We start from the raw sequence: 13,448 nt of genomic DNA, 5'->3' as shown, positions 1-13,448 counted from the left end.
GAATACATGAACAGACACTTATCAAAAGAAGACATACAAATGGCTAACGGACACATGAAAAAATGTTCATCATCATTAGCCATCAGGGAAATCAAAATTAAAACCACATTGAGACACCACCTTACACCAGTTAGAATGGCAAAGATTGACAAGGCAAGAAGCAACAAATGTTGGAGAGGTTGCAGAGAAAGGGGAACCCTCTTACACTGTTGGTGGGAATGCAAGTTGGTACAGCCACTTTGGAAAACTGTGGAGTTGCCTCAAAAATAAAAATAGAGCTATCCTCTGCACTACTGGGTATTTACCCCAAAGACACAGATGTAGTGAAAAGAAGGGCCATATGCACGCCAATGTTCATAGCAGCAATGTCCGCAATAGCCAAACTGTGGAAAGAGCCAAGATGCCCTTCAACAGATGAATGGATAAAGAAGATATGGTCCATATATACAATGGAATATTACTCAGCCATCAGAAAGGATGAATAACCAACTTCTACATCAACATAGATGGGACTGGAGGAGATTATGTTAAGTGAAATAAGTCAAGCAGAGAAAGTCAGTTACATATGGTTTCACTTATTTGTGGATCATAACGAATAGCATGGAGGACATTAGGAGAAGGAAGGGAAAAATGAAGGGGGGGAACTGGAGGGAGAGATGAACCATGAGAGACGATGGACTCTGAGAAACAAACTGAGGGTTTTAGAGGGGAGAGGGGTAGGGAGATGGGTTAGCCTGGGTATTAAGGAGGGCACGTACTGCATGGAGTACTGGGTGTTATACGAAAATAATGGTGGATCACTACATCAAAAACTAATGATGTCAAGATGTCCATCGACAGATGAATGAATAAAAAAGACGTGGTATATATATACAATGGAATATTATGCAGCCATCAAAAGGGATGAAATTTTGCCATTTCCAGCGACGTGGATGGAACTGGAGGGTATTATGCTGAGTGAAATAAGTCAATCAGAGAAAGACTTGTATCATGATCTCGCTGATAATGAGGAATTCTTAATCTCAGGAAACAAACTGAGGGTTGCTGGAGTGGTGGGGGGTGGGAGAGATGGGGTGGCTGGGTGATAGACACTGGGGAGGGTATGTGCTATGGTGAGCACTGTGAATTGTATAAGACTGTTGAATCACAGACCTGTAACTCTGAAACAAATAATACATTATATGTTTAAAAAAAAAAATGAAGGGGAATCGGAGGGGGAGACGAACCATGAGAGTCTATGGACTCTGAGAAACAGACTGAGGGTTCTAGAGGGCAGGGGGGTGAGGGATGGGTTAGCCTGGTGATGGGTATTAAAGAGGGCACGTACTGCATGGAGCACTGGGTGTTATACGCAAACAATGAATCATGGAACACTACATCAGAAACTAAATGATGTAATGTATGGTGATTAACATAACATAATAAAAAAAAAACATTTGCCTTCCACTCAGGTCATGATCCCAGGGTCCTGAGATCGAGCCCCACATCGGGCTCCCTGCTCCGCCGGAAGCCTGCTTCTCCCTCTCCCACTCCCCCTGCTTGTGTTCCTCTCTCGCTGTCTCTCTCTGTCAAATAAATAAATACAATCTTAAAAAAAAAAAAATTCTTACTATATAGATACCTGATGCCATTGATGGGGGGCAGAGGCGGGGGACTGTTCCCAAGTAGCATAAGTCCATTAACAGTTTGGTTACTGTCTTTGTGAGTAGGAAGGGGTATGGAAGCGACATACAACTATTTAAGCATAAGATGTTCTCAGTGTAGATTTCTATAATTTTTGATATGTCTTTACCAAATGAGTCTCATTGACATAAGGAACAAATGAGACTAAAATTCAAGTAACATGGCATATGTAAAACATGATTTTGCTTGTTGTCATTGTGTACTTATACATCTATATAAATTAGTATGTCTTGGAGAAAAGATATAATATAAATGTGTAATATTATGTTAAAAATTAAAGCATGGCTTCTCTGAAACACAGATTCTCTGTTTTTCCAGACTATATATATTATGTTGCTGAAGATGTATTGGCATGAACTAGCTTCCAAAGATACTTTCCTCTAAAACTTTGTTTTGTTGCTTGGACTAACAATTTACATTTTCTTTAATATGGTTTGTATTTTACTTAAAAGTCTGGTGCAGGGGCACCTGGGTGGTGCAGTTGGTTGAGCATTCCACTCTTGATTTCCTCTCAGGTTGGGATCTCGGGGTTGTGAGATTGGGCCCCAGGTCGGGTACCACGCTGAGCGTAGTCTGTTCGGGGCTTTCTCTTTGTGTCCTGCTGCCCCTCCCTCCTCCCTCAAATAAATAAATAAATCTTTTTTAAAAAGTTTGGTGCAGTGTTAATCTAATTTAGTCAGACTTAACAGTTATTTCTTATTATGTGATATTAACTACAAGCTCTTAATATTTTCCTTTGACCTTTACTTCTGAATCTTCACGTTATTATCTTTATCCCTTTCCAGCTAACCTTGAATGAGACATCTATACTTGGTTACTCCCTTTTCATAATTGCTTCTCAACTCACATTGAACATTTACCTCTGTAAAAGTGTCCTCACTAAGGTTTAGAATAATTTTTTGTTTTCTGCATGTGGTGCTCTTAACTACCCTTTATTTTCTTTGGCTTATAGGATGTCCTTTTATGAATGTTTGTATCAATGTTCATTTGTTTTACTTTTCTGACCTTTCACAATCTTTACCATCTCTCTGCCTTCCTTACCTTTTTAAAAATCATTTCTTAAATTTTAAATCCCTTTCAATTTTCTGGGGATACTTTCTCTCTAAATCTTCTTGAGAACTCCAGTGGCTTTCAGCTCTTACCTGTAAAAACTATCACTAGCCCAGATCTCTTTCCTCAGAACAAGATTTATGTTTTCATGTGCTTATAGGATAGCTCCATGTAGCATACCGAGGAATGTAAACATTAACATATCCAGAACTCATGTGGGAGTTTTCAGTTTTTTCTTTCTCCCTCATCTTTGCCTAGTTCTTCTGAGCAATGTCATAAATTTGTTTTCTCTTCATTCCTCTTTTGTCACTTCTTTGTAGGCCTTCATGCTGTCATCTAGACTGGTTCTGCCAATAGAAATATACTACAAGCCACTATAATTTCATTTTTTTACTTTTAGTAGTCACATTGAAGAGTAAAAAAACCGTTGAAATAAATTTTTATAATATATTTAATCCAACATAACTAATGTATTATGTCAACATATAGTATTTTTAAAGAAATATTGAAATGTTTTACCTTGTTGTTGTATATCTTTGAAATCCATTGTATATTTTATACTTAGAGTACATCTCAAGTCACACAAGCCACATTTCAGTGCTCAGTAGCCACATATGGCTAGTGATTGTCTCCTGCAGTGTAGATCTACACAACTATAAGAGCTTTCTTCTGGTTTCCCAGCCTTTATAGTCTTCTTAACTGGTTCATTCTCCACATCACTGGCAAAGTTTATCCTGAAAAACAAATTTGGTCATTTCATTCACTTGCTTTAATACCTCCATTTATTCGCTGGTTCCCATGGAATTATTTTCTTATTTGAAGCCCTTTACAGTCTGGTCCTAATATATTACATCAGCTTCATATCCTGCTAACATTTTCTTCCCTATCTGCATTGGCTTCTCATTGTTCCTTGTAACTATGTTCTTTCTTCCATTCAGAATATTTTTTTTCCTTAGACAAATTCCTACTTTTTTTTTTTTTTTAAGATTTTATTTATTTGACAGAGACACAGCGAGAGAGGGAACACAAGCAGAGGGAGAGGGAGACGCAGGCTTCCTGTTGAGCAGGGAGCCCGATGCGGGGCTTGATCCCAGGACCCTGGGACTGAACCACCCAGGTGCCCCCAAATTCCTACTCTTTAAGACCAACTCATTAAAGTCTTCTCTGTTATCATCAAATAGAGTTAATTTCTCAGTCCTATATACATACATATGTGTGTGTGCATATATATATATATATATATATATATATATATATGCACACACACACACACACACACACACACACCCAGAGATCTGTGCTCATGAGCGCTTTCTGTTTACATGCCTCTCACTATTTTGTTTCCCTGGAGCTTAGGACACTTACGAGTCTTACAGTTTAGCATGCTTGAATGAATAAGCTATATGTGTTTGGGCAACCCTTTCATTCAGAAAATTTTGTATCTTTAATTTTTTATCCTTTCAAAGGAGAATTGATAGGTTATCATTTGTGATGCTGGATTATCACTCTAAATAAGGGATTTTGCTTTTCTTCTAGGTTCAAGTAAAAAGACAGTTGAGAGAAACAAAAGACAAGAAAACTGAAAGCTCTTTAAAGAAGCAGCTCTCCTGTTGTGAAAATTCTAAAAGCTGTATGAGGTTAGTGATGAATTTTAGAAGTGGAGTCCAAACATTTAAAACCAGAAGATAGCTAATAAAAAAGAGTACTCTATTTTTTTTTTAACTATGTGGGATTTAAATGTATTTAATTAACTTCTTTTAAGGCACACACTTGATAATTTAAGAAAGGATCAGCTGAAATATGAGAATAGATTTGAACTCTCTTTGATGAGTTTTTTTTTGTTTTTTTCTGTAATCTGTTTAGATATTTTTGTAAAATGAAAATGTTTTAGCAGTGTAAATTAAAGCTTACTCATTTCTGTATGTGACAAACCAATAATGAATAAGCACTGTTAGACCACTAAGTAGCACTGCTGTAGTATTTATGGACAAAAAGTAGAAAGTAAATAATGATATAGCACAACATTCTTCATGAGAGTTAAAATTGAAACTGTTTATTATTTTTTTTTTAATTTTTTTTTTAAGATTTTATTTATTTATTTGAGAGAGAGAGAATGAGAGATAGAGAGCACGAGAGGGAAGAGGGGGTCAGAGGGAGAAGCAGACTCCCCGCTGAGCAGGGAGCCTGATGCGGGACTCGATCCCGGGACTCCAGGATCATGACCTGAGCTGAAGGCAGTCGTTTAACCGACTGAGCCACCCAGGCGCCCGAAACTGTTTATTATTATCTTTATAATTTTCTTTTTTTGTATTGTAGCAGACACTTGGTACCTACCATAACAACCATTTATGTTTTAACATGTTTGGATTTGTTTCTTTAGTTACTGTTGTTAAAATGTAATTGCCTAGAAATACAGTGCTTAGTACTTGAGTTTAATAGGTATTTAACATATTTTTTGAACTAAATTGAGTTAATAATGTACTGGAAATGAATTTATTACTAATACTTAAATTGTTCTAGTACATTTAAAAGTTAAGCCCGTTTTGATCTGACATATATTCAGAGCTGTCCAAAAATTGTATTCTTAAGATAATACATACTATCAAATTCGTAATTAAACCTATGATTTATTAGTACATTTAATCAGAATACTAACTTCTTTTTTTTTTTTTTTCTTTTAAAGATTCATTCATTTAGTAGGGGGAGCGGCAGAGGGAGAGAGAGAGAGTCTAAGCAGACTCTGTGCTGAGCATGCAGCCTCGCTTGGGGTTTGATCTCACGACTCTGAGATCATGACCCTAGCCAAAACCAAGAGTTGGACACTTAACAGACTATACCACCCAGGCACCCCCAGAATACTAATTTCTTAACAGAGTAGATTTATTTAGTTACTAAACTGTCGACAATAGTTCTTAAGGTTTATTAAATCATGCCACAGTTTATAACACTGCAGCTCTTTAGATCTTTTTGGAAGTTATGTACTTTGAGGATCTGAGGAAGGCTATAGACACCTTCTACCAGAAAACAGGTCATAAAATATACTTACAGGGTGCCTGGGTGGCTCAGTTGGTTAAGCAACTACCTTTGGCTCAGGTCATGATCCTGGAGTCCTGGGATCGAGTCCCGCATCGGGCTCCCTGCTCAGCGGGGGGTCTGCTTCTCCCTCTGACCCTCCCCCCTCTCATGTGTGCTCTCTCTCTCTCTCATTCTCTCTCTCAAATAAATAAATAAAATATTTTTAAAAATAAAAAAATTAAAAAATATACTTACAGACAAAACTTTGTGATTTTAAGGGATTCATGGAACACCCATTCAAAGAGCTCAGCCATAAACCCAATTTGCATTAGAGCAAATTTTATTAACATCTTCTTTTAACTATGAGTCAGTTTTGAGTCTTGCATTTATGTTTACATAGAAAATAGTAGCACACTTTCCCAGCACACTGAAGAACTTCTGCTAGCTTCATTCTTCATCCATCTCCTGTCACTATCTATGATGGTGTCATGGATATACATTTTTATGTTTCCTCTGAATTACCACAGTTCTCTGGCCCTTACTGATAGTGCAGTGGTCATCACTGTATGTCCTATAACAGGGCCATACAGTGGGTCTAACAGCTGAGATAGTCTGTATGCTTAACTGCTTTTTCTCAGGGATTTGTGGTAGTGGGATGGTACAGAGAAGTAGCAGATGCAAAATAATAATTTGCTTTTGCCTACCAAGTCAGCCCCTTCATGGTATCTCCCAAGGTGGAAAATCTGTCAGCTATTGAATATTTATAGTATATCTGTCAGCCATTGAATATTTATAGTGTATTCTTTTTTGGAGTCCTTGGATGTTTTTACCATTCCTTTCATTCAATCTTAAATTCACTGCATATAACCTAATCTCTACAGCACTTAGATACCCATTCATTGTTGCCTCTCCCTTCTAAAGTAGTACAAAAACCCTGACACCTCTTCCTTCCTGATGCTTTCTACCAGTTCCAGGGAAAGGGATTGTGATATTTTTTTTTTCTTGGTAGTGAACCTCCCTTGTAAGACATTGGAGTGGAGAGTAGCAACTGGTGGCAACTGGTCATGCTTTCTTTGCTAGAATTTAAAACCTAGTGCATAATCCATTTCATTTTGCTTGGCAGTGAATTGAAAAATATATGAGCAGAACAACAATTTTCTCTTAGTTATTTCACCTCTTTATTAATGTTTACAGAAAAAAAGTCCTAAAAGAAGATCTGTTAAATGCAAAACTTAATGACTTGAAGATGACACATAGTAAGTGACTTTTTTTACTTGTGTTTTCTACCTTTTTTTGTTTCTTACTTTAGTGCTTGTGTTAAAGTTCTTCTTGGTTACATTTTGGTTTGGAAAATAGTCATACACAGGGCGCCTGGGTGGCTCAGTTGGTTAAGCGACTGCCTTCGGCTCAGGTCATGATCCTGGAGTCCCAGGATCGGGTCCCGCATCAGGCTCCCTGCTTGGCAGGGAGTCTGCTTCTCCCTCTGACCCTCTCCCCTCTCATGCTGTCTCTCTATCTCATTCTCTCTCTCAAATAAATAAATAAAATCTTTAAAAAAAAAAAAAAAGGAAAATAGTCATACACAGAACTCTACTGAGCTCTGTACATTGTGTTCAATCTTATATAAACTGTTTTCATAGAATCATTTATGCTGTCCGTCCCCCCCCTTTTTATGCTCAGTTTAGAGGGAGGGAAGAGATTGAGTGTGAGTATTTCTGCCCACACGTGGGTGTTTGTGTGTGTGTTAGAAAAGGAAAAGGAGAGAAGAGTGTTTTCTAATTACTTGGTGATTAGCAGCCTGCATATGATCTTACTCCACTCATTAGTGCAGAAGTCCTTAGGGGAGATGAGGTAAGATACCCTGTGGGCCAGAAACTGTAAGCAGTAGCCTTATAGTTACTGAGAGAGGTCTGTGGCAGTAGGAAGTTAATTCACAGTTCCCAGAAGAAGTTGTGGTTTGGCCTCTAGCCACATTCTAACTTGAAACTTTTGTTTGGAAAGGAAGATGAGCAGTTAAATATTCCTTTTGTTCTTGTCTAGCACATGGTCCTCTAATGTAGCAAAGCTTTGCAAGGGCCTGAGAAAAATGGCACCACAGTGCTTTGTGACTCTTCCTCAGGGCTTAGGCTGTTTTTTCTGTTGCACAGAAAAACTTACTATAAGTTGTTTGTAAGCAAGGGGGTGAACATTTATTTCCAGGTTAGGTTACAATGAATTTCTATTTATAGATCCAAGGAATTAATGAATTCATTGTTCTTAAGAGTAAATGATAATCAACTTCATTTTTTATAGATTATGAGATTTGGATGTTACTTTTTCTGATTGGAATTAACATCTCTCAGGTTCATAGATCCCCAGATTTACTACCTTTGAATTTACTATTTATATGAAATTGCAGTATGACTTCTGTGGTCATACAGCATTTTCTTTGCTAAAAACTTTAGGTATCAAAACTTTATTTTTCTGTCATTGCTATAGATTAGCATCCTTTTTTATGGATAGCCTTTGCTCAGTAACTCTAGGATCTGATAGAAAATTTGCTGCTGAGGAAGATAAAATGATGTTACAGACTTTCTTTAAATAATTTGGCATGCTCTCACTGTATTAATCTTAATTTTAAGACTATTGTAATTTCCGTTAGCCTATATCTTCTGTGTGGCCTTATTTTGAGGGAGAGAAAATTATTCCTGGCAGAAGGTTAACACTGTCCAAGCCCTGTAACCTAGCGCTGTGTCTACTTAAGTTAAGATGCTTGAGTTATTTGTTTGGTTTAGGGTAGTCAGAGATACTCATTATGCTTTATGAGTGGATACTACAGAAGTACTAATAATACATATGTAATTATGAGCAAATGTATTTATACATCTGGATTGATTTGAGGGTACTTGGTGATTTTCCTTTTAGTTTTTTCTATGATACTGCTTTTTACTTGGGGAGTTTAATACATCCATCATGGCCAGTTTTACTTCCTGCATTGAAATAGATTATGTACCTGATGACATAGTTAGCTTGTATTTAGGTATTGTATTTAATGAAAATTACTCAGATTTAAGTTCTAAATCTGTACACAGCATGTACTCAGTATGAGATGTTCATACTAGTAGAGCGAAAGAGAATTGAGATCAGCTCACCCCATTCAACTAAACCATACTAAGCACAGTTCTAAACTCTTAGGAGTATAGTAGTGTATAAAAGAGACAAAAAGCGCTTGCTCACGGAGTACCTTCTGTGGACAATAAAAAGATAAATGTATAATATGACAGGTAGTGATAAGTGCTTTAAAGAAGAATAGAAGAGGGTAAAGTGATAAAGGGTGATGACATCGTGGAGGTGATATCTCGTATAAGGGGTCAAGGAAATCCTCTTGGATAAGTTTATATTTGAATAGCAACTAAAAGAATTAAGGGATGAAGCTATAAAGATATCTCAGGAGGAGTGTTCTAGGTGAGACAACAGCAAGTGCAAAAAGCCCTGAGACAAGAACAACTTTGGTGTGGTCGAGGAATAGCACAGAGGTCAGTATGACTGGAATGATTGAGTAGATAGGTAGAGGAGGAAGAATTAAGACATTGGTGGGCAGGGCCTCTAGGGCCTGTGTGGGATGAGAAGCATTTTCTGGGGTGACATGATCTGACATATGGTTAAAGGATAACTCTGACTGTTAAGAGGGGAGTAGATCATAGGAGGACTGAGAGACTAGTTAGGTGGCTGTTTTCTAGGCCACAGATCATGGTAGATTGGGTCAAGAAGGTATTAGTGGAAGTAGTGAGAAGTGGTTCAATTCTGAATATATTGTAATATATTGTAAAGGTGAAATTAACAGGATTTGCTGATGGATTGGATGTTGGGTATAAGGTTGATTCTGAGATCTTGGCCTGATGAATTGTTAAAATGGAGTTGCTGATTACTGAAATGGTGAAGGCTGGTAGAATTAGAAGGGTATAATCAGGAATTCTCTGTTGAACATGTAAAATGCCTACTCTACAACCAAGTAGAGGTGCCCTGAAGAAATACGGATGTTTGCATGTCATATGCAAATAAGATCTATTTATCTTCGGGCCATCTTACAGATGGTCCGCAATTTACAATGGTTTAGACTTAGGATTTCTGACTTTTAGTGGTGTGAAAGTGATACACATTCAGTAGAAAGTGCATGTTGAATTTTGATCTTTTTCAAGGCTAGCGATACATAGCACAGTACTCTCTTGTGATATTGGGCAGCTCCCAGTCAGCCATGCAATCACAAGGGTAAAAAAACTAATATACTTAAAACCACTCTGTACCTGTACAACCATTCCATTTTTCACTTTCAGTACAGTATTCAGTAAGTTCCATGAGATATTCAACATTTTATTATAAAATAGGTTTTGTGTTAGATGATTTTGCCCAACTATAGGCTAATGGAAATGTTCTGAGTGTGTTAAAGGTAGGCCTAGGCTAAGCTGTGATGTTCAGTAGGTTAGGTGTATTAAATGCACTTTAAGGTATTTTCATTCAACTTATAGTGTGTTTATTGGGATATAACCCCATTGTAAGTCAAGGAAGGTGTGTAATTAGAAAAAGTTTGATTCTACATTTAGGGAAGTTTTACAAATACCTCAGCTATTTATTATACCTGTATATTAATTTTTATTTATGATTTTATTTAAAAACAGGAAAAAAATGTCTAGATCTATATTAGTTTCCTAGGGCTGCTATAACAAATTAACCACAAACTTGGTGGCTTAAACCAACAGAAATTTGTTTTCTTACCATTCTGGAGGTTAGAATTCAGAAGTCAAGGTGTTGGCAGACCCATACTCCTTCTGAAGGTTCTAGGGAAGAATCCTTCCTTGCCTCTTCCTAACTTCTGGTGGCTCTTGGCAATCCTTGGCATTCTTGGGCTTGTAGCTGCATCACTGGAATCTCTGTCTCTGTCTTTATGTGTCCTTCCTCTGTGTCTCCCTCTATATAATTTTCTGTCTCTGATAAGGACACTCTCATTGAATTTAGTTAGTGTCCACCCTAATCCAGTATGGTCTCATATCAGTCTTACCTTAATTGCATCTGCCAAGATCCTATTTCATTTTTTTTAAGATTTTATTTATTCATCTGAGACAGAGAGCGCAAGCAGGGAGGAGTATCAGAGGAAGAGAGAGAAGCAGACTTCCCGCTGAGCAGGGAGCCCGATGTGGGGCTTGATCCTAGGATCCTGAGATCGTGACCTGAGTCGAAGGCAGAGGCTTAACCGACTGAGCCACCCAGGTGCCCCAAGATCATATTTCTAAATGTCATAATACTCTGAGGTTCCAGGTGGACATGAATTTTGGGGGGATTCTTTCCAGTACAAGGTCACTAAAGAGCCGTTTTAGTATTTATAAAATAAAATTTCTAAGTGATATGAAAACAGTGTACCCCAACCCTGGTGCCTAGATTGTATTCTCCAAATACCATTTTCCAATGAAAGTACCAGGGCACCTTGATATAAATGACTGATTCCAGGTTTGAGGTAATAAATAAGATGTGCCTAGAACATTTTTCTAAAAGCAAGGAGTTTTTTAAACACTACTTGCATCATAACAAAAGTCTTTGGAATCAATTTGATTGGGCTCCTCTAGCCAAAAATGGGACAATTTGAGCATCAAGAAGAGTAATAACTACAGTTGAGACCTTACAGATAAGTCCAAGAGTTCATCTTGCTACCTTATAAGCAGACTAACTAATTGATCTGTTTAGGAGGATGCTAGGAGGTTAACTTATTTTGAAAACCGGTATATGAAGAAAAATATCAAAGCATCTCTCATGCCTTTCCTAGGTAAACTGTACATCAGAATAATTGAACAGTAATAAAGGAAAGTTAATTTTTTTAGAAATATTTCAGCAAATAATTTTAGATGGAATTACAGATTTTGAATATCAGCATTTTGTAAACTAATGAATTAATGGATCCTAGGCAATGATCAGCAGTGGCTGCTAGCATCACAAAGGAGAGAGCAGCAAAGATTAAACACCTCGTTACGGAAGTAAATAACAAATATACAGTAATAAAAACAAAACAAAAAACCCTGTATCTGTTTAAAAATCTGACTACTGATTTACGAGATATATAGAAACACAGAAGCATATTAAGCAACTACAAGGGGATGCAATAAAAATTGACACAAATGACCTAGTTTCTTCAGTCCGAAAATTCCAAGGAGTTTAAAAGGGATGGAGAACCCATCAATTAAAGAGACAAACATTAAGCAGTCACAATTTATGTATCTTATTTGGATCCTTATTCTAACATGTCATAAAAAGAAAGTAAGCAAATATAACTTGGGGCACCTGAGTGGCTCAGTCGGTTAAGCATCTGCCTTCAGCTCAGGTCATGATCCCAGGGTTCTGGGATCGAGCCCCACATCGGACTCTCTGCTTAGTGGGAAGTCTGCTTCTTCCTCTCTGCCTGCTGTTCTGCCTGCTCGTGTGTGCATTATCTCTCTCTCTCTCTCTTTCTCTCTCTCTCTCTCTCTGTTAAATAAATCTTTAGAAAACAAAAACAAATACAACTATGGACAATTGGGGAAAATTGAACATTGGGTATTTGATATTAAGGGATTAATGGGGTTTTTTTTTGTTTATTTGTGAGAATGGTATTAAGGATATTTTTTTCCCAAAGAGCACTTGTCTTTTTGGAATTATATACTGAAATATTTACGTATTAAATGATACGATGTCTGGAATTGTTTCCAAATGATCCTGAAAAGGTTGTAGATAAATTAACACTGGATATGAATTAATAATTTTGGAGATTGGGATATGGGTATATGGGGATTTCATTATGCTATTCTACTTTTGTATTGTTTGAAATTTTCTGTAATTAAAAAAAAATGTACTGTGAGAATTTAATTGGCCGTTTCCCCCCTCCCTCCATATTGTTACATAAAGTTATTCAAGACCTTATAGTTAACTTCATCAAAATATGGTGTATTGTCTTGGGTGTATGGGTTTTTTTCCTATATGAGTCTAAGTTTCTTGTGGGTATTTTCTAAATGGCATTTTCCAGGGTATCATGCAAAGTGGTAGTAACTATAAAGTACTTACTATTTGATTGTCCTTGGCTGCAGCTACCTGATAACAAAAGATAATTGATCTATAGATGTAACATAGAAAACTGAGATTCAGGAAGCTTAAGTTATAAAAATATGCATGAGAACAATACCACCAAATTCAGGGAAGTAGTTTCCTTTAACGAAGGAAGGAGACAGATTAATGTTAAATAAAACTGGCTAAATGTTAACATTAGTCAAATCTGCTCTGTAGGTGTCATTTTTTTGTACTTTATGGAGTGTTCAAAATCATTCATAATTGTAAACTTTCAGACAGTTTTAAAAGGCTCGGTATCTTGGCCAAGATCACACAGCTAACGGTTGGAGCAGCCAGAATTTTGATCAGTCTTCTGACTCCGTATCTGGTGCCTCTTCCCACCACACAGTAATACTAAAGCATGATATTAGTAGTTACCCATCTTAAGCCTTCCACTTTATGGTTGTCTGCAGCCTTTATAACTCAAATTATTATCTTATTTATTTTGATGGCTCTTGTTTGGATGTACTTTTGAGCTAAAAAATAATTAATATAAAATTATCATTTTGATAGCATCATGTCTGTTTCCTACTTAATAGATCAATTAACCTTATTTTGCCTTACCTTTCAGAAATGTGTTATCAGTCTTTTTTTTT

At 36.9% G+C, this 13,448-nt stretch overlaps 1 protein-coding gene across 3 annotated transcripts in view; it reads left to right on the top strand.

The window, feature by feature from the left end:
• SCAF11 (SR-related CTD associated factor 11) overlaps nt 1-13,448 on the top strand; it is a 79,409-nt gene that overhangs the window by 47,312 nt on the left and 18,649 nt on the right. For all 3 annotated transcript variants that reach the window (XM_028123135.2, XM_028123136.2, XM_028123134.2), the window contains 2 exons: nt 4,270-4,370; nt 6,943-7,004. In XM_028123135.2, the coding sequence (XP_027978936.1) occupies nt 4,270-4,370; nt 6,943-7,004 (163 nt within the window). The remainder of the gene's footprint in view (nt 1-4,269; nt 4,371-6,942; nt 7,005-13,448) is intronic.

Source organism: Eumetopias jubatus, unplaced genomic scaffold, assembly GCF_037043125.1.
Source record: "Eumetopias jubatus isolate StellerSeaLion01/CBP00866 unplaced genomic scaffold, mEumJub1_p1.0 scaffold_8, whole genome shotgun sequence".
Classification (NCBI taxonomy): domain Eukaryota; kingdom Metazoa; phylum Chordata; class Mammalia; order Carnivora; family Otariidae; genus Eumetopias; species Eumetopias jubatus.
The sequence above is the reverse complement of the archived record's forward strand: the minus strand, read 5'-3'. Positions and strand labels throughout refer to the sequence as shown.